The sequence below is a fragment of the Coregonus clupeaformis genome, chromosome 11, assembly GCF_020615455.1.
Source record: "Coregonus clupeaformis isolate EN_2021a chromosome 11, ASM2061545v1, whole genome shotgun sequence".
NCBI classification, from domain to species: Eukaryota; Metazoa; Chordata; class Actinopteri; order Salmoniformes; family Salmonidae; genus Coregonus; species Coregonus clupeaformis.
In genome coordinates, this window is record NC_059202.1 from 35,571,209 (window position 1) to 35,590,223 (window position 19,015).

At 42.3% G+C, this 19,015-nt stretch overlaps 2 protein-coding genes across 5 annotated transcripts in view; both read left to right on the forward strand.

The window, feature by feature from the left end:
- The window catches only part of LOC121576869 (microtubule-associated serine/threonine-protein kinase 3-like), a 69,218-nt gene extending 59,148 nt beyond the window's left edge, over positions 1 to 10,070 (forward strand). For all 4 annotated transcript variants that reach the window (XM_041890417.2, XM_045223523.1, XM_045223524.1 and 1 more), the window contains 2 exons: positions 3,532 to 3,719; positions 5,490 to 10,070. In XM_041890417.2, the coding sequence (XP_041746351.2) occupies positions 3,532 to 3,719; positions 5,490 to 6,550 (1,249 nt within the window). In that variant the 3' untranslated portion in view covers positions 6,551 to 10,070. The remainder of the gene's footprint in view (positions 1 to 3,531; positions 3,720 to 5,489) is intronic.
- A 231-nt stretch (positions 10,071 to 10,301) lies between these two features.
- LOC121576870 (phosphatidylinositol 3-kinase regulatory subunit gamma-like) overlaps positions 10,302 to 19,015 on the forward strand; it is a 33,439-nt gene continuing 24,725 nt past the window's right edge. The window contains exon 1 of the mRNA XM_045223526.1: positions 10,302 to 10,449. The gene's annotated coding sequence lies outside the window, so the exon portion shown is untranslated. The remainder of the gene's footprint in view (positions 10,450 to 19,015) is intronic.

Here is a 19,015-nt window from a genome sequence, read left to right on the forward strand (position 1 = left end):
GACAACAACTGGTAATGGCGACCAAAGTTTGGCTGAGGCTAAACAGATGAACAGGATGGGGTACCGTGTAAAGGAACAATCCAGCAGGCATTAGCTGTGTAGCTGAGTGATCATAAGGTCCAGTGAACAGCACTAAGTAAGTCCGGGAGCAGATCGTAGGCTGCTAAAGCACAGGCGAGCAGGAGGCACGGCTGTTGATTGCGCGTGCTAGCGGGCAGGGGCTAGCAGATGGATCTTCGTGGTCGTCGCAACGGGATGCCTGTTGAAACCACATCAGACGATTACGTTGGCAGACCAGACGTGATGGATCGGCGGGGCTCCGTGTCGACACTAGGAGGTCCCGTCCGGTTGACAGAGAGGTAGATAGCCGGGAGATGGGCCTGGCTCGAGGCTAGCTCAAGGCTAACTGGTACGTCGGGAAGTGGATATTAGCCAACAACAGCCATTCGGTTGCAGCTAGCTAGTTGCGATGGTCCGGTGATAAGGTCCAGTGATTCCGGCAGAAAATCCGATATGCTGAGCAAGACCTCGAAAAATATTAACATTCACAAAGGCGCGGGGCCGGACGGATTACCAGGACGTGTACTCAAAGCATGCGCGGACCAACTGGCAGGTGTCTTCACTGACATTTTCAACCTTTCCCTGACCGAGTCTGTAATACCTACATGTTTCAAGCAGACCACCATAGTCCCTGTGCCCAAGAAAGCGAAGGTAACCTGCCTAAATGAATACCGCCCTGTAGCAGTCACGTCTGTAGCCATGAAGTGCTTTGAAAGGCTGCTCACATCAACACCATCATCCCGGAATCCCTAGACCCACTCCAATTCGCATACCGCCCAAACAGATCCACAGATGATGCAATCTCAATCGCACTCCACACTGCCCTTTCCCACCTGGACAAAAGGAACACCTATGTGAGAATGCTGTTCATTGACTACAGCTCAGCGTTCAACAACATAGTGCCCACCAAGCTCATCACTAAGTGGGACTAAACACTTCCCTCTGCAACTGGATCCTGGACTTCCTGACGGACCGCCCCCAGGTGGTAAGGGTAGGCAACAACACATCTGCCACGCTGATCCTCAACACTGGGGTTCCTCAGGGGTGCATGCTTAGTCCCCTCCTATACTCCCTGTGCATCCACGACTGTGTTGCCAAACACGACTCCAACACCATTAAGTTTGCTGACGACACAACAGTGGTAGGCCTGATCACCGACAACGATGAGACAGCCTATAGGGAGGAGGTCAGAGACCTGGCAGTGTGGTGCCAGGACAACAACCTCTCCCTCAATGTGAGCCAAACAAAGGAGCTGATCGTGGACTACAGGAAAAGGCGGCCGAACAGGCCCCCATAAACATCGACGGGTCTGTAGTGGAGCGGGTCGAGAGTTTCAAGTTCCTTGGTGTCCACATCACCAACGAACTATCATGGTCCAAACACACCAAGACAGTTGAGAAAGGGCACGACAACACCTTTTCCCCCTCAGGAGACTGAAAAGATTTGTCATGGGTCCCCAGATCCTCAAAAAGTTATACAGCTGCACCATCGAGAACATCCTGACTGGTTGCATCACCGCCTGGTATGGCAACTGCTCGGCATCCGACCTTAAGGCGCTACAGAAGGTAGTGCGCACGGCCCAGTACATCACTGGGGCCAAGCTTCCTGCCATCCAGGACCTATATACTAGGCTGTGTCAGAGGAAGGCACAAAAAATTGTCAAAGACTCCAGTCACGAAAGTCATAGACTGTTCTCTCTGCTACCGCACGGCAAGCGGTACCCGAGGGCCAAGTCTAGGACCAAAAGGCTCCTTAACAGCTTCTACCCCCAAGCCATAAGACTGCTGTACAATTAATAAAATGGCCACCCGGACTATTTACATTGACCACCCCCCCCCTGTATAGCTACTCGCTGTTTATTATCAATGCATAGTCACTTTACCTACCTACATGTACAAATTACCTCGACTAACCTTTACCCCTGCACATTGTCTCGGTACCGGTACCCCCTGTATATAGCCTCGTATTTTGTTACTTTTTTTTTTTTTTTTACTTTAGTTTATTTAGTAAATATTTTCTTAACTCTATTTCTTGAACTGCATTGTTGGTTAAGGGGCTTCTAAGTAAGTATTTCACGGTAAGGTCTACAGCTGTTGTATTCGGCGCATGTGACAAATCTAATTTAATTTAATTTGATGGCATCGTGTGGGCGAGCGGTTTGCTGATGTCAACATTGTGAACAGAGTTCCCTATGGTGGCGGTGGGGTTATGGTATGGGCAGGTATAAGCTACGGACAACGAACACAATAGGATTTTATCGATGGCAATTTCAATCCACAGAGATACCGGGACGAGATCCTGAGGCACATTACATTGACATTTTAGTCATTTAGCAGACGCTCTTATCCAGAGCGACTTACAGTTAGTGAGTGCATAATTATTATTTTTTTTCATACTGGTCCCCCGTGGGAAACAAACCCACAACCCTGGCGTTGCAAGCGCCATGCTCTACCAACTGAGCTACACGGGACATTGTCGTGCCATTCATCCGCCGCCATCACCTCATGTTTCAGCATGATAATGCACGGCCCCATGTCGCAAGGATTTGTACACAATTCCTGGAACCTGAACATTTCCCAGTTCATCCATGGCCTGAATACTCACCAGACATGTCACTCATTGAGCATGTTTGGGATGCTCTGGATCGACGTGTACGACAGCGTGTTCTAGTTTCCGCCAATATCCAGCAACTTCGCACAGCCATTGAAGAGGAGTGGGACAACATTCCACAATCAACAGCCTGATCAACTCTATGCGAAGGAGATGTGTCGCGCTGCATGAGGCAAATGGTGGTCACACCAGATACTGACTGGTTTTCTGATCCACGCCCCTACTTCTTTTCTTTTATGGTATCTGTGACCAACAGAGTCATATCTGTATTCCCAGTCATGTGAAATCCATAGATTAGGGCCTAATGAATTTATTTCAATTGACTGATTTCCTTATATAAACTGTATCTCAGTCAAATCGTTGACATTGTTGCATGTTGGTTATATTTTTGTTCAGTGTAAATACATCCAGCAAGAGTTATTCTGCAAAAGTCCCTATTCTGTCTCCCCCCAGTGTTCGATAGAGATCGCTGCACACAACTGCATGGATGGATGATAACAAACTATACCTCAGCAGTGTTGTCCTTTTTCAAAATGGAGTTATACATCTAAGCCTTGACTTTAAGTTAAGAAACTTAAGTTATACTGTAGAAGACGTCCTTAATGCACAGAGTATTCTCTATAATTTTTTACTTATATGTTTTACTTCTATTGCTCTACTGTCATCAGCCTCAATATCCCCGATATTATTATGCAACCAGTTCGATTAGAAAACAATATTATACTCAATAAGGAAATTTGTTTTGCAGAAAAAAACCCTCTGTGAATCACATACTATAAATAATAAATGTTATGCGACTTGTTACCCTTCAAACCCCTTCACAACCCCTTTATAACTCTCTGTAACCACTAACTATCCCAGGCGGCGGAGCATCCTGAAGAAGCTGTCCAAGCAGAGCACAGTGATGCACAGCAGCCGCAGCTTCAACTCTGGACTGCAGCACCACTCTGTGTCATCCAGCGAGAGCCTGCCAGGCTCCCCCACACACAGCCTGTCACCCGGCCCCTCCACCCCCTGTCACAGCCCTGCCCCTCACCACCAGGCTGGAGGTAACACCAGGCCCAGGCAGCACAGTTTTTTTATTTAACCTTTTATTTAACTAGGCAAGTCAGTTAAGAACAAATTCTTATTTACAATGATGGCCTACCCCGGCCAAAGCCGGACGATGCCGGGCCAATTGTGCGCCGCCCTATGGGACTCCCAATCACGGCCTAATTGTGATAAAGCCTGGAATCGAACCAGGGTCTGTAGTGACATCTCTAGCGTTGAGATGCAGTTCCTTAGACCGCTGCGCCACTCAGGAGCTACTAGCACTGTTACTGTGACTACTGCTGCTTCCACTATGATTATGATTACTAGCCAACTACTACTACTGTTACTATTACTACTACTCTGTTACTATTACTACTACTATTACCACTACTACTACTACTACTCTGTTACTATTACTACTACTATTACCACTACTACTACTACTACTACTACTACTACTACTACTTCTGTTACTACTACTACTACTACTACTACTCTGCTACTACTACTCTGCTACTACTACTTGTGTTTGTTTCACGTGATATATTGTTGTCTCTACCTTTTTGTCCTTCGTGCTGTTGTCGGTACAAACATAGTTAGGCACAATGTTTCTGCTACCATGTTGTGCTGCTGCCATGTTGTGTTGCTACCATGTTGTGTTGCTACAATGTTGTGTTGTCTTAGGTCTCTCTTTATGTAGTGTTGTGGTGACTCTCTTGTCATGACGTGTGTTTTGTCCTACATTTTTATTTCTAATCCCAGCCCCCGTTCCCACAGGAGGCCTTTTACCTCTTGGTAGGCCGTTATTGTAAATAAGAATTTGATATTAATTGACTTGCCTAGTTAAATAAAGGTTCAATATATTTTTTTAAAAGAATAATACTACTACTACTACTGCTGCTACTATTATTACTAATACTACTGCTGCTGCTACTACTATTACTACTACTATTACTGCTACTACTATTACTATTACTACTGCTGCTACTACTACTACTACTATTACTACTACTACTGCTTCTATTATTACTACTGCTGCTGCTTCTACTACTGCTTCTATTACTACTGCTGCTGCTACTGCTACTGCTACTACTACTGCTGCTGCTACTACTACTGATGCTACTACTACTGCTTCTATTATTACTACTGCTGCTACTACTTCTATTATTACTACTACTGCTGCTGCTACTACTACTGCTGCTACTACTGATGCTTCTACTACTGCTTCTATTACTACTGCTGCTGCTACTACTACTGCTGCTACTACTGATGCTACTACTACTGCTTCTATTATTACTACTACTGCTACTGCTGCTGCTACTACTACTGCTTCTATTATTACTACTACTACTGCTACTACTGCTGCTGCTACTACTGCTTCTATTATTACTACTGCTGGTGCTACTACTACTACTACTGCTGCTACTACTACTGCTACTACTATTACTAATACTGCTGCTACTACTACTACTACTACTGCTGCTGCTACTGCTTATATCATTACTACTTCTACTACTGCTGCTACTACTACTGCTTCTATTATTACTACTACTACTACTGCTGCTACTACTACTACTACTACTACGGCTACAGTCACTACTGTATTACTAAGGCTACTACTAGTACTGCTACTGTTACTAGTAACGTTAGCTTTTATCTCCCAATTTTGCTTGCAATATGTCTTTGTCCATTTTATTGTTAATGACAGTGCAATAGCCCCGTTGAGGTGGACTATAAGCTGGTGGTTTTAATCAGGTTATCTTACTCTGTATTTACCTCTCCCTCAGACACCAACTCTCCACAGAGCACTTCTCCCAGCTCCAGCTCTCCCAGCTCCCCAGCTGCACACATCCGGCCCAGCTCCCTGCACGGCTTGGGCTCCAAGCTGGTCACTCAGCATTACACCAAGGTGGGTCGCCGCAAGTCCACCAGCAGCATCCCCCCGTCCCCCCTGGCCTGCAACTCTTCCACCCAGCCCCTGTCGCCCCAGCGCTCCCCCTCCCCCCTTCCTGGCATCACCAATACCTTCCACGGCAAGACTCTGTCCCCCCCCACCATCGTCCGCCATTGTGTGCGCCCCCGCAGCGCCGAGCCTCCCCGCTCCCCCCTCCTCAAGAGGGTGCAGTCGGCTGAGAGGCTCTCGAGCGCCTACCACACCGACAAGAAGTCGTACCCCCACCGAAGGCACACGTTGGAGGTGCCTTTCCAGGATGAGGGGGAGGAGGTGGAGGGGGTCTGCAGCGGAGGGGTCTCCTACCTCGGGGACCACGGGAGGCTGCAGGGGGGGTACGGGGGCTGCCAGAGGCTGAGGGACTGGGCGACGGAACGCTCAGAGCAGCTGGTGGTGATGAGGAAGCTCAACCTGTCGGAGCGCCGCGACTCCTTCAAGAAGCAGGAGGCGGTGCAGGAGGTGAGCTTTGACGAGCCTGACGACCAGAAGACCATCCCCACGCTCACTGCGACGCTCAACGCCCCTGGAAGCAATCGGCTCCCGCAGCGGGCGGCCTCCTGGTCGGCCATTTCCCAAACCAGCGAGGAGGTGACTGTGGTGAAACGTTTCATCCAGGTGCCTCAGATCGCTGTGCAGGGCTCGATGGAGAGCGTGGACCAGGACGTCTGGGAGCCGTGCTCAGACGGAGAGGAGGAGGACGACGAGAGGGAGGAGGCTGAATCTACCGATTCCAACATTGGACCACAACAGCCGAGCAAGGATGTCTTTCTCATGGTAGAAATCTCCAGTAAGGCACCAGAAGAGACAGCTGCTTTGCACAAAGAAAGGCCTGCCTCGGATCAAGTTGGGGATACCGCAGTAGACTCTAGCCCCCAGAAAGGGAAGCTAAGGAAGTGACATTTCCTTGACTCATTTTATAGAGTAATTTCTTCCAAGGAAGCACCTTGATACTCATTGCTAAAGGAAGGAAATGTTTGGGCGAAATAGTATTTCGCCACATTGATTTTGTTTTGTAGATTTCACTTGATTCAAGATTTAGTTTCGGAAATATGTAACACTAGGAAATAGACTGCACTTTATTTCCTGGGCTTATTTATTACTTTTAAGCTAATAGGATTTACAATGGGGCCAAAAAAGGAAAGTGTTCAATTGATAGTGACTAGCCAAGATTAAATCATGTTTTGTATCCATAGACACATTTCTATTTTCTATTGACATGATTTTTCTAGAAATGTCTATTTTTAAACATGGTACAGAGTAGTTGATAATGGTAGGAAGTTCACAGAAGTAAGTCGTTTTTGGAGAGGAAAGTTTTTGACAATTTATTCGCATTCATAAATGGAAAGTATTAATGTATAAATCTTCATTTCTACAGATTACCACATAATTTGAAAGTTGTTTTGATTTAGGCTTGGAAGCTGAGACTACAGTTTTGAAGTATATTTTGAATCGTACAAAACTGCAGGGCAATTCTTATATGAACTACTTAGGTCAGTTCTTAGTTGATGTGAAGACTACGCTCACTATTTATTTGTTTGGTTTTTGTTCTCTTAAGCCATATTTTATGAACTGATGGCCTTTTTTGTTTGACAAATAGATGTTATTTCCTTGTTGGCAGGCTTGACAGTAGCAGGAAAATGTAGTCCCCTTTACAAATATAGTTTATATTTCAAAGCAATTTTATGCAAATCTCAAACAGAGGGTATTTCTTCAAATCTAAGCTACCATAGAAATGAAAGCAAGTATTTCACATGAAATTCAGCAACTAGTTAGTTTTAAAACCTGTTAATTATATTGCACAATATTCTGTCATAACCTCATTGTCATGTTCGTTCATCCTGACATGTTGTTCTATTGGGTTCCTGTACTGATTCTCATGGCAACAGGGTTTACCCCTTGGTTTTGCTGAAATCATGGTGGACTTAAATCAGTTGAACATTGGTGTAGCATGGCAATTTGAGCTTGCTGTCAATGCTTGTACTACTAAAGCATGGAACTTTGTTCTTATCAAATAGTGTTACCTCATCGCTGTCACACAGGCAATTGTTGACAGGATATTGTTTTGATAAGGCACAGATAGTTTTGCTCTTAACCCTGTTTTAGGCTACCTCAAGGAATACAGTTGTCCAGGTGATACCACCAAGCTAAAGAGAAACCGTTTAAGCTTTCACAGGAGCCGCTTGCATATTTTCAATTATCCTCGATACAGCCTTTGACCGTATCTACATATAATATGCAGATTTAAGCATAATGACTGTTGTGCATGTGAAAATGTTCATGCGTAAGAAACCTGTTCCTATTTCATCTTGTGCTTTTGTGTTGATGTTTACATTGGGGTAAAATGCACTAAGGAAAATAAATAATTTTGACATTATTATTTTTTTACCGATGTATGGAATAGTCAACAATGAAGGAGCACCCCATACCTTCAGTCAGATCCCAGGGCTTAGATATTAACAGACGCTAGTTTTATGTCTTTGTACTGTACATGTATTTATGTATATATTTTGATATCTGAGTCTATTAATTCCGTATGCATTATTATTGTACTTCATTTATATTTTGGGGTACACCAACCAACCTGTTGTACAAGCAACGTGAACGCCCATGACCGACCTGTTGCACAAGCAACGTGAACGACCATGGCTGAAAGAATGGGCCTCTGATGAAGCAAGGATGAAGCTTGTTGGGGAATCTCATCAGTATTGCAATGCATATAATACAATGCATGTAATTAATTAGCGGTGTTGAACACTATCATTTTGGCCCATTTTATACACTAAAGTCGTTTTGAAGGTTGATATTGTCAAAAATGGTACTTGCTGTTATCTAACCCTCTGTATATATCAAAAGTCGAAGTCTCAACAGATCCTCAACATATTTTCAGATTGGATGAACTGCTCAGAACTCAGAAGACGGTGGCGGTGAAATGAATTTATACCCAAGACATGCTTACTCAAAGTCTGAATTGTTTACAATGAATATGCTATTTACAATTTAAACAAATATAATTTAGTAATCCTGTATTTCTACTTAATGAAACCACTCTTTGATACCATGTACTGTGAAGCTATTATATTGGTATGCACATTTCAACACTACATCATTTTACGTAAGTACCTTTTGGAACTGTAAAACCTCCTAAAACTGTTCTATAGGAATACTGTAGGAGGCAGTTACTCTTCTGTTGGATGCATGCTGCATGAGACAAGGACACGTAATACTTGATTGCATGATACTCTGGGTTTATATAGCCCATGCTGTGGTTTTTACTGTGTGTCTAATAGCATTGTGTGCACAGTCAACTTTTGCACTTTCCTCTCACTCCTTCTCATCATGCCCTGAACCAGAAAAAGACATGATCGTATACAAATGTAAGCAATGTTTGAAATAATTGTTTTAGTCAAATATTATCTGTTTGGGCTTCTTGCGGTCAATTTGCAGTCAACTAATTATTTTGAATTATATTCCGGCCCATCCGCTCAAGAATAAATTGGCCCGCGGCTGAATCTAGTTGATGATCCCTGTCATGAGGGATGCATGTGGTTAATCAAAGGCTGGGAGTGAGCTTAGAAGGTTAGGCTACACATCAGTCTACAATGCTTTGTCTTTTGCATTTAACCCTCATTCTGACACTGCCATTTTGTCTGCTATCTAACTCCTCTATGCTCACTTCAAATGTTATTGGTCACATACACATATTTAGCAGATGTTATTGCGGGTGTAGCCAAATGCTTGTGTTTCTAGCTCCAACAGTGCAGTAGTATCTAACAATTCACCACAATACACACACATCTAAAAGTAGAAGAATGGAATTAATAAATATATAAATATTAGGACGAGCAATGTCAGTGGCACCCAGTTAGTTTTAGACAAGGGTACCTGTATACATTCTAGCACACTTACAGGGTAAAATGGAAGAACATGTCCACATTCATTCTTTCTGTTTAAATATGTGATTTTGTTAGAAATACTGGAGGTACAGTGCTAATTTCCATTTTATGTGAATATGGATATACTGTATAAGCCAATTTTGTCTGGCTAGTTTTTATTTTTGGGTTCTAACACTGTATGGCCTAGCTCCCTATTCAAACAAAAGCAAACATTGAATAAATAGATGGCTGGCTAGGATGTTATTATGCCTATGGTTGGGTTGGACAGTTGAATGTATTTGCCAATAAGTAAGTGCTTGTGTACTTTCATAATAGAGAAATTGTGATAGGAGGCTTCAGATGGGAATCCTAACAATTTTGCTGGTTCGTATGACTTTGCCTTTCAGCATCGGTCTGCTTATGTTTGAGTAGCGAGGCGTGGGCTGTCCCTGGTGCAAGTGTCAAGATTGATCTATTTTGTGTTTTTACTAGCTGTTCCCAAACTGTTTTATAATAAATTGTTTCCATATGGCATTTGATGAATACACGCATAGTCACGTCTTTTGTTTTACGAATATATTTTGAACTGTATTGTAATGAATGCACTCCTATGTCTTTATGGTTACATTTGTTGTTGGCCCCCTCTTTGATTGGTATACTGTATGCCACATCTTACAGACTGTATCCCATACTTTACATACAACACGTCGTGAAATTACGGCTACGTTCGTTTGTTTCCGTACGGCTGGTGCAAGTTTTGCTGGTCTGACTATCGGTGTAGTTAGCTATCTTCTCAACGAACATGGTAGGGAACTTCGGTTTGGGATGGCTAAAGAGCACACGAAACAAGTAAAATAACTTTTAAGAGGACTAAATTAGCCTTTCAGCCAGTTTAAATAGTTACCCAATCAAGGACATTTTACGGTGAGTATTTTTTGTTTTAAAGTTTTCCCCTAAACTGGAAAATGGTGGAGGGGGGCTCGAGCCACAAGTGTGCAAAATTGGCTTAACGTTACTAGCCTCTGTAGCTATTCGCCTGCTACGTGATACAGTAAACCCTTCTAGTAACCTGCTACTAACAAACAATAGGCGCATAGTGCAGTTTGTTAGATAGCTAAATAAGTATTGTCACATGTTCGTCTTCAACTATGCTTGGGGCAGTGAGTTTCGAATCTTTGCAGTTATTAGCTAGCAGGGTTGGTGCCCCGCAAAGTCCTGCCAGCTGGCACGAGTTTGCTGGATTACAATCATGTTTGCAACTGTAGCCACGACTGTCAAAAGGCATCCCTTGCATATAACAAACGATTAATATCATGTTTGGTTGTGCCTCAGACGTTAAATATAACCTGAGATATTTATTCTATCATCAATGTCTCACAATTTTTTCCTGACAAATCTGACCTGGGTCAAAATGGCTTAAAATTACATAAAACGGTTAAAGACAGGTGTAACTAGGAATAAGGTGTAACCAAAGTATGAAGCTAAACAAATACCAAGCGCTGGAAATGTGTATATATATTTATAGTGAATAGGCCTTGCAGTTGACTGTACTTAATTTAGCTATTTATTTATACTGAACAAAAATATAAACGCAACAATTTCAAAGATTTTACTGAGTTAGTTCATAGAAGGAAATCAGTCAATTGAAATAAATTAATCTATGGATTTCACATGACTGGGCAGGGGCGCAGGCCTGGGAGGGCATAGGCCTACCCACTTGGGAGCCAGGTCCACCCACTAAGGAGCCAGTCCCAGCCAATCAGAATGAGTTTTTCCCCACAAACTGGCTTTATTACATACAGAAATACTCCTCGGCACCCCTCCTCAGACGATCCCGCAGGTGAAGAAGCTGGATGTGGAGGTCCTGGGCTGTCGTTGTTACACATGGTCTGCAGTTGTGAGGCCTGTTGGATGTACTGCCAAATTCTCTAAAATGACGTTGGAGGTGGCTTACGGTACAGAAATGAACATCCTTTTATTGTCCCCAACACAAGGTACATCTGTGTAATGATCATGCTGTTTAATCAGCTTCTTGATATGCCAAACCTGTCAGGTGGATAGATTATCTTGGCAAATAAGAAATGCTCAATAACAGGGATGTAAACAAATTTGTGGCCAAAAGAGAAGTAAGCTTTTTGTGTGTATGGAAAATTTCTGGGATCTTTTATTTCAGCTCATGAAACATGGGACCAGTACTTTACATGTTGCGTTTATATTTTTGTTCAGTATATATATAATTGTATTAGCCATGATGACTAAGTAATTGTATTATGGCTGGTTAACATAGGATAGGGTAATGGTTTTGGTCCATTTTATTTGCTAACACATACAAATTGTATTTTCAAATAGGCCTACTAGCAAATGAAACGGTCCATTAAATCCTAAATAAGTTAAATCCTTAGTATGCTGGATTTTAATCAATCAGCTAGGCCTGTATCTGTTTCGTTAAAGGCAATTTATTAAATGGAAGACAAGCAAGAATTTTGCTAGGACTGTCTGGGTGTGGGGAGGGGAAAGGTCTATTAACTAATTTACTGACTGGTGATGTCGTCTCCAGGCAGGCCAAAACGCCATCCCACCAAAACAGGCAGAAATGTCAAACAGTCTTTTCAAACAGCTCTTGCACTAAAAGGGCATTATCATCATGTTCACAATTTCACAGCGTTATTCCAACTTCATATTTTGGAAATATATACAAAACACAAGAAAATTCAGTTTTTGATTGCACTGGGCTTTTAAATTATCTCATAATACACTACATGCTCGTCTACATGCTCGTCGAACATCTCATTCCAAAATCATGAGCATTCATATGGAGTTGGTCCCCCCTTTGCTGCTATAACAGCCTCCACTCTTCTGGGAAGGCTTTCCACTAGATGTTGGAACGTTGCTGCGGGGACTTCCTTCCATTCAGCCACGAGCATTAGTGAGGTCGGGCACTGATGTTGGGCGATTAGCCCTGGCGTTCCAATTCATCCCAAAGGTGTTTGATGTGGTTGAGGTCAGGGCTCTGTGCAAGCCAGTCAAGTTCTTCCACACTGATCTCGACAAACCATTTCTGTATGGACCTCGCTTTGTGCACGGGGGCATTGTCATGCTGAAACAGGAAAGGGCCTTCACCAAACTGTTGCCACAAAGTTGGTAGCGCAGAATCATCTAGAATGTCATTGCTCGGCAATGGAAACCCATTTCATAATGCTCCCGACGAACAGTTATTGTGCTGATGTTGCTTCCAGAGGCAGTTTGGAACTCGGTAGTGAGTGTTGCAACCAAGGACAGACTATTTTTAGGCGCTATGCCCTTCAGCACTCGGTGATCCCGTTCTGTGAGCTTGTGTGGCCTACCACGTCGCGGCTGAGCCGTTGTTGCTCCTAGACATTTCCACTTCACAATAACAGCACTCACAGTTGACTGGGGCAGTTCTAGCAGGGCAGAAATTTGACAAACTAACTTGTTAGAAAGGTGGCATCCTATGACGGTGCCATGTTGAAAGTCACTGAGCTCTTCAGTACGGGCCATTCTACTGCCAATGTTTGTCTATGGAGCTTGAATGGCTGTGTGCTTTATTTTATACACCTGTCAGCAACGGGTGTGGCTGAAATAGCCGAATCCACTCATTTGAAGGGGTGTCCACATACTGTACATGCTGTATTCTTTAATGTGTGTGATCTCTATTTTATAGTAAAACACAGAATATGAGCAGGGGGAATCAATTCATTCAGTGCATTCAGAAAGTATTCAGACCCCTTGACTTTTTCCACATTTTGTTACATTACAGCCTTATTCAAAATATATATATTTTTTATAATCTCAATCTACACACAATAACCCATAATGACAAAGCGAAAACAGGTTTTTAGGAATGTTTGCACATTTATTAAAAATAAAAAAGATACCTTATTTACATAAGTATTCAGACCCTTTGCTATGAGACTCGAAAATGAGCTCAGGTGCATCCTGTTTCCATTGATCATCCTTGAGATGTTTCTACAACTTGATTGGAATCCACCTGTCGTAAATTCAATTGATTGGACATGATTTGGAAAGGGACACACCTGTCTATATAAGGTCCCACAGTTGACATTGCATGTCAGAGCAAAAACCAAGCCATGAGGTCGAAGGAATTTTCCATAGAGCTCCGAGACAGGATTGTGTCGAGGCACAGATCTAGGGAATGGCACCAAACAATTCCTGCAGCATTGAAGGTCCCCAAGAACACAGTGGCCTCCATCATTTTTAAATGGAAGAAGTTTGGAACCACCAAGACTCTTCCTAGAGCTGGCCGCCTGGCCAAACTGAGCGATCGGTGGAAAAGGGCCTTGGTCAGGGAGGTGACCAAGAACCCGATAGTCACTCTGACAGAGCTCCAGAGTTCCTCTGTGGAGATGGGACAACCTTCCAAAATGACAATCATCTCTGCAGCACTCCACCAATCAAGCTTTTATGGTAGAGTGGCCAGACGGAAGCCACTCCTCAGTAAAAGGCACAAGACAGCCTGCTTGGAGTTTGCCAAAAGGCACCTAAAGGACTCTCAGACCATGAGAAACAAGATTCTCTGGTCTGATGAAACCAAGATTGAACTCTTGTGGGGATGTTTTTCAGCAGCAGGGACTGGGAGACTAGAGAGTATCGAGGGAAAGAACGGAGCAAAGTACAGAGAGATCCTTGATGAAAACCTGCTCCAGAGCGCTCAGGACCTCAGACTGGGGCAAAGGTTCACATTCCAACAGGACAACGACCCTAAGCACACAGCCAAGACAACGCAGGAGTGGCTTCGGGACAAGTCTCTGAATGTCCTTGAGTGGCCCAGCCAGAACCCGGACTTGAACCTGATCGAATATCTCTGGAGAGAGCTGAAAATAGCTGTGTAGCGACGCTCCCCATCCAAACTGACAGTACTTGAGAGGATCTGCACAGAAGAATGGGAGAAACTCCCCAAATACAGGTGTGCCAAGCTTGTAGCGTCATATACAAAAAGACTCAAGGCTGTAATCGCTGCCAATGGTGCTTCAACAAAGTACTGAGTAAAGGGTCTGAATACTTACGTAAATGTGATATTTCCGTTTTATTTTTAATACATTTGCAAAAATTTATAAAAACCTGTTTTTGCTTTGTCATTATGGGGTATTGTGTGTAGATTGATGAGGGGGAAAAAAACAATTTAATCAATTTTAGAATAAAGCTGTAACATATCAAAATGTGGAAAAAGTCAAGGGCTCTGAATACTTTCCGAATGCACTGTTGTCTGTGCCTGTATTAAAATGATAAATTGGCCGCAATTACTTCCACTTCACCCATTACTATTAGTGAAGTCGAATATAATTAAGGTGGAGTTCGAGGGTCAGAAGCTATCACTGCCTAGATACATTTTCTAATATTAGAACATTTCCTTGATTTGTTAGAGCATCTCTGGTGATTCCTGGGCACATGGCAGCAGGCTGCCCAATAGGAATCCAGGAGACCACTAAGCTTTCGTCTCTGTAGCAACAATGACTTCCTTTATTTATTTATTTATGAGTGAGGTTTTTTTCCCCCCTCTCATCTTGGTCCTGTCCCCCTTCTGCACGAGGTGCTCTCAAACTGTAAAAAAAAATGTGTGACGAGATGAAGATGAGCCATCCTCTGACGGTAAAATCTTTATCCTCAAAACCCACAGTGTTCTTTTCAGTGTTGCACTGTAAAAATAAGAATACTTTTATTTTTTGGAATATTCAAAGTACCTTGAATAAGGCAGATGTTTCTTTCAAATGGAAATGGACCGTACAGTGGAAGTGGCATCGTCAGAAAGGTTGTGGATTTAAGGACAAGACAACCAAAAGGAGAGGATTTTTTAAAAGGGTGTTGAGGCAGAATAGGGGGGGGGTTAAGGATGGCGTGAGAACAGAGGCCTATGGTTGGTTATATCAGTGCCACGTGTCCACCCTGGCACCTTTCCGCTGCACTCGAAGGTTGTCGAATTGCAAACCCGCTGTGCCCCGGCCAGTTCTCGCTCTCTGCCTAAAGGTGGGTGAGTGTTGCCCTATGATGTCTTGACGTTATTTCATTTCCATCATCACCATACCAATCTTTTGTTAGCCATAATCTAGCATTGTGTTTAGGATTGTGTACATGTCTGTGTTATAGCTCGTTTCAAGCTGCATCATTCTTAGATGAGCTACGGGACAGAGGAGAACTCACCGATTTAGGAGGAAAAAGTCAGAGGTGTCCCACATATCAATGAGCTCCACTAGAAATAATATTTTATGCTGTACTCAGATGGCATCATAAGACCTAAGCCGTTGTCCACATGCAAAGTCAAGGTGATCTAGCTGCAGTGACATCAAGATGTACCAGTGAAATTAATTTCCCTAGCTCATTTTGTAACTACTGGAATGTCTTGGTAAAGTATTTGCATGACAAATGCCTGTAATAAGCAGTGAATATGCAGTTTGTGTCAAGAAACACGTCCTATTTACCCATTGCGTGATAATGGCTGTTGCAGAAGCATTCTAGGTCCAAGCATCATCTTATACATTCACTCTCAAATTATATTCAGTGTTTGGTTTGCTTGATCAATGGTGCACATTTACTAGTGTGAGGATTAAGAAATAATGTGAGATTTATCAGACATAATTAGTAGGCTATATCTGGTTTACCAATGCCTTTCCAAACACAAGGGATTAAATCCACCAGGTAGGCCTAAACAAGACCAAATCTATCAATTGTAAGTCTACATGCTAGGGCTGGGAATGGGCAGGGACCTCGCAATACGATATTTTCACGATACTTAGGTGCCAATACGATATGTATTGCGATTCTCACGCTTTTCATGATTTCTATATGTATTGCGATTAGATAATGCGATTTTTTAAATTTTGTATTGTTTTTTTTGTTGCGATTTGATGTTCCAAACATATTGCTCACTATACATCTGCTGCAGAGAGATGAGAGGGCATGATAACTAGTTTTGATCTGTCAGAGAAATAAGTGCTGAAAACATGTTTCACTATTTCAAGCTATAGGATGAAAAATCCCAGAGTTTTAGCGCAGGTACAGTCAACTAGCGCAGCTAATGCAACCTAAAATAGCAACAACAAAAAAATTATATTTTTTACAAATCGATACTTGGAGTCAAATATTGATATAATATCGTCCAAAAAGAATTTTGTGACATGTAACTATCGGTATTTCCCCCCATCATTGCTACATGCTCAGATCCTCATTATCCTCAGTAAAAAGTTCTAAATATCTTCAATATATCTGGACTTATTCAAATTAACTTAACCGTGAATCGATTAGCTGCCGAAAATAAATTTGACCGTGATGCTTATCAGTCTATACGGTAATTTGCATAATTTGTGTATCTTATTTATCACACGCGCACAGCATACAGAGCCTAGTTTGAGGAGCGGAATAGCCCTACTACCTGTCAGACAGCGCGAGAGTAGCACCTCAAAAAGCCTGTAGGCTACTGGAGTGAAACGTGCTTTTGTAAACCCAGTCATTGTGCAACAAATAACAATTATAAATGCAATCGCGTATTAAAAACTTTATTGGCCACGATTAAAAGGACCTATTTTTATTTATCAATCTGAACTCGTACTTAATGTGCGCCTCCCATTCGCCATTCGAGTGTATAGGCTGTAGCCTGCCTACCGTTGACTATCAGCGCGTCACCTACCATTTTGCAGTGTGAACTTTTGGCAGTATAATTGTTTGAAACCTGAATGTTTTACTTTACTTCAAATAATGAGGCATGTCTTACCTTGCTTCAAAGTAGCAATGCGAAAATCCATCTGTAGAAACGTGGAGGCAATTATTTTATAATGACTTCCTCATGCCATTAACCAGCATTTCTCTCCTGTTCTATTGGTGTTCATATCAACTTTCTTTCGTTGTCCAGAAGCCAAAGGCACAATCATAGTCATATTAGCAACCCATCATAGTTTGTTGCTATTAGATTCCCCCTCTTTCAAAGTTTGTTGCAGTAGGTTTAGAACGGTGTTTTCCGTGTATTGCATTGTGGCAAATGTTTGAAAATGACGTTTTATTAGCTGCTTCATTACAGGAGTTGCATGTTTGAAATGTAAAACGATAGGCTTGCTATTAATTCATGTTTCCATTAAGCTCTTAATGAAAAATGTCCGGTCCTTGTATACATGCATAGTATCAGAGAGGAAGAGGCAAAGCGAGAGGTTTCAATCTCGCCAAAATCTGTCCAAAATAAGCCCAATACGTTTCTATGGGCTTATTTTGGGCCTAAGCTTGTCGCCTGCCTTTGTTAGGGCGGAAACGTAAGCATCTCGTCATTATTTACAGATCTGTAATAGGATTTTCTGTCGGTTGCGTAATTGTACTGTGTGGAATTTGTTTTACCGTTAAAAGTTATGTAAAAAGCCAATCCTACTATTACAACTCTTAAATAAGATTGAACATATGCGAATCAACTTTCTCTAGTACTGGATATTGAGCACTCTTTTTAATTTCAATCAAACCATTTCTATTTGCAGAAAAATATTCTAACTTCGCTGTGAATTTTTTATGATCTGGCATCCTTACTGAACTGCAATGCAAATAACAAAGTTTAGGAGAAACATGCGAAACAAAGTAACTAAGAATATTTGTTTATCAAATAAATAAAAAATATGTATTTGGAGGATTCAACCAGAATTCAATGTTACAGAAGCATTACCAGAGCAAAGCTCTTTCTACGCTGTATGACTGGTGCAGTAAACTACTTTGTGGTGCAACAGAATTTAAAAGGAATTGTCTCAATTTCTGCCACTCAAACCTAAATGGTATGCACAATATAAAAGACACTAACCTTTTAATGGGATAGCTGCATAAGTCTTATGTAGCCTCGTTTTTTAAATTTATACTTAGAGGTCAATAGTAAATTTTTCATTAATCAGACATCTCTTGCTCATAAAAAAGACTATAAAATCCACAGATATCATCTATTGTTATGTATTTGACCCATATGGAAGATGGTGTCTGTGTTTGGATGTTAACAAATGTAATGAAAATAAGGAATAGAGCCGGGACAATACCAGTATCGCGATACTCCTTAGTATCATTTATTTTTATTTATCTTTATTTAACTAGGCAAGTCAGTTAAGAACAAATTCTTATTTACAATGACGGCCTACAAAGGCCAAACCCGGATGACGCCAATTGTGCGCAGCCCTAAGGGACTCCCAATCACGGCCGGTTGTGATACAGCCTGTAATCGAACCAGGGGGTCTGTAGTGACGCCTCAAGCACTGAGATGCAGACCGCTGCGCCACTCGGGAGCCCATGGTAAGGAAGTAAACCACTAACCCCTAATGTTGGAAACAAACATCATAATGTTGTGATCCAGAGTCACATTTATTTTCCAAGCTATAGCACACTATTTTACATACAGCAGGGTATTAATGGGCCAAAGAGTTTGTTCTGCTTCTTGTTTTCATTTTTGCCATGGAAAACATATTGCTGTACTGGAATCGTCACAGCCCTAACAATGAGTTAG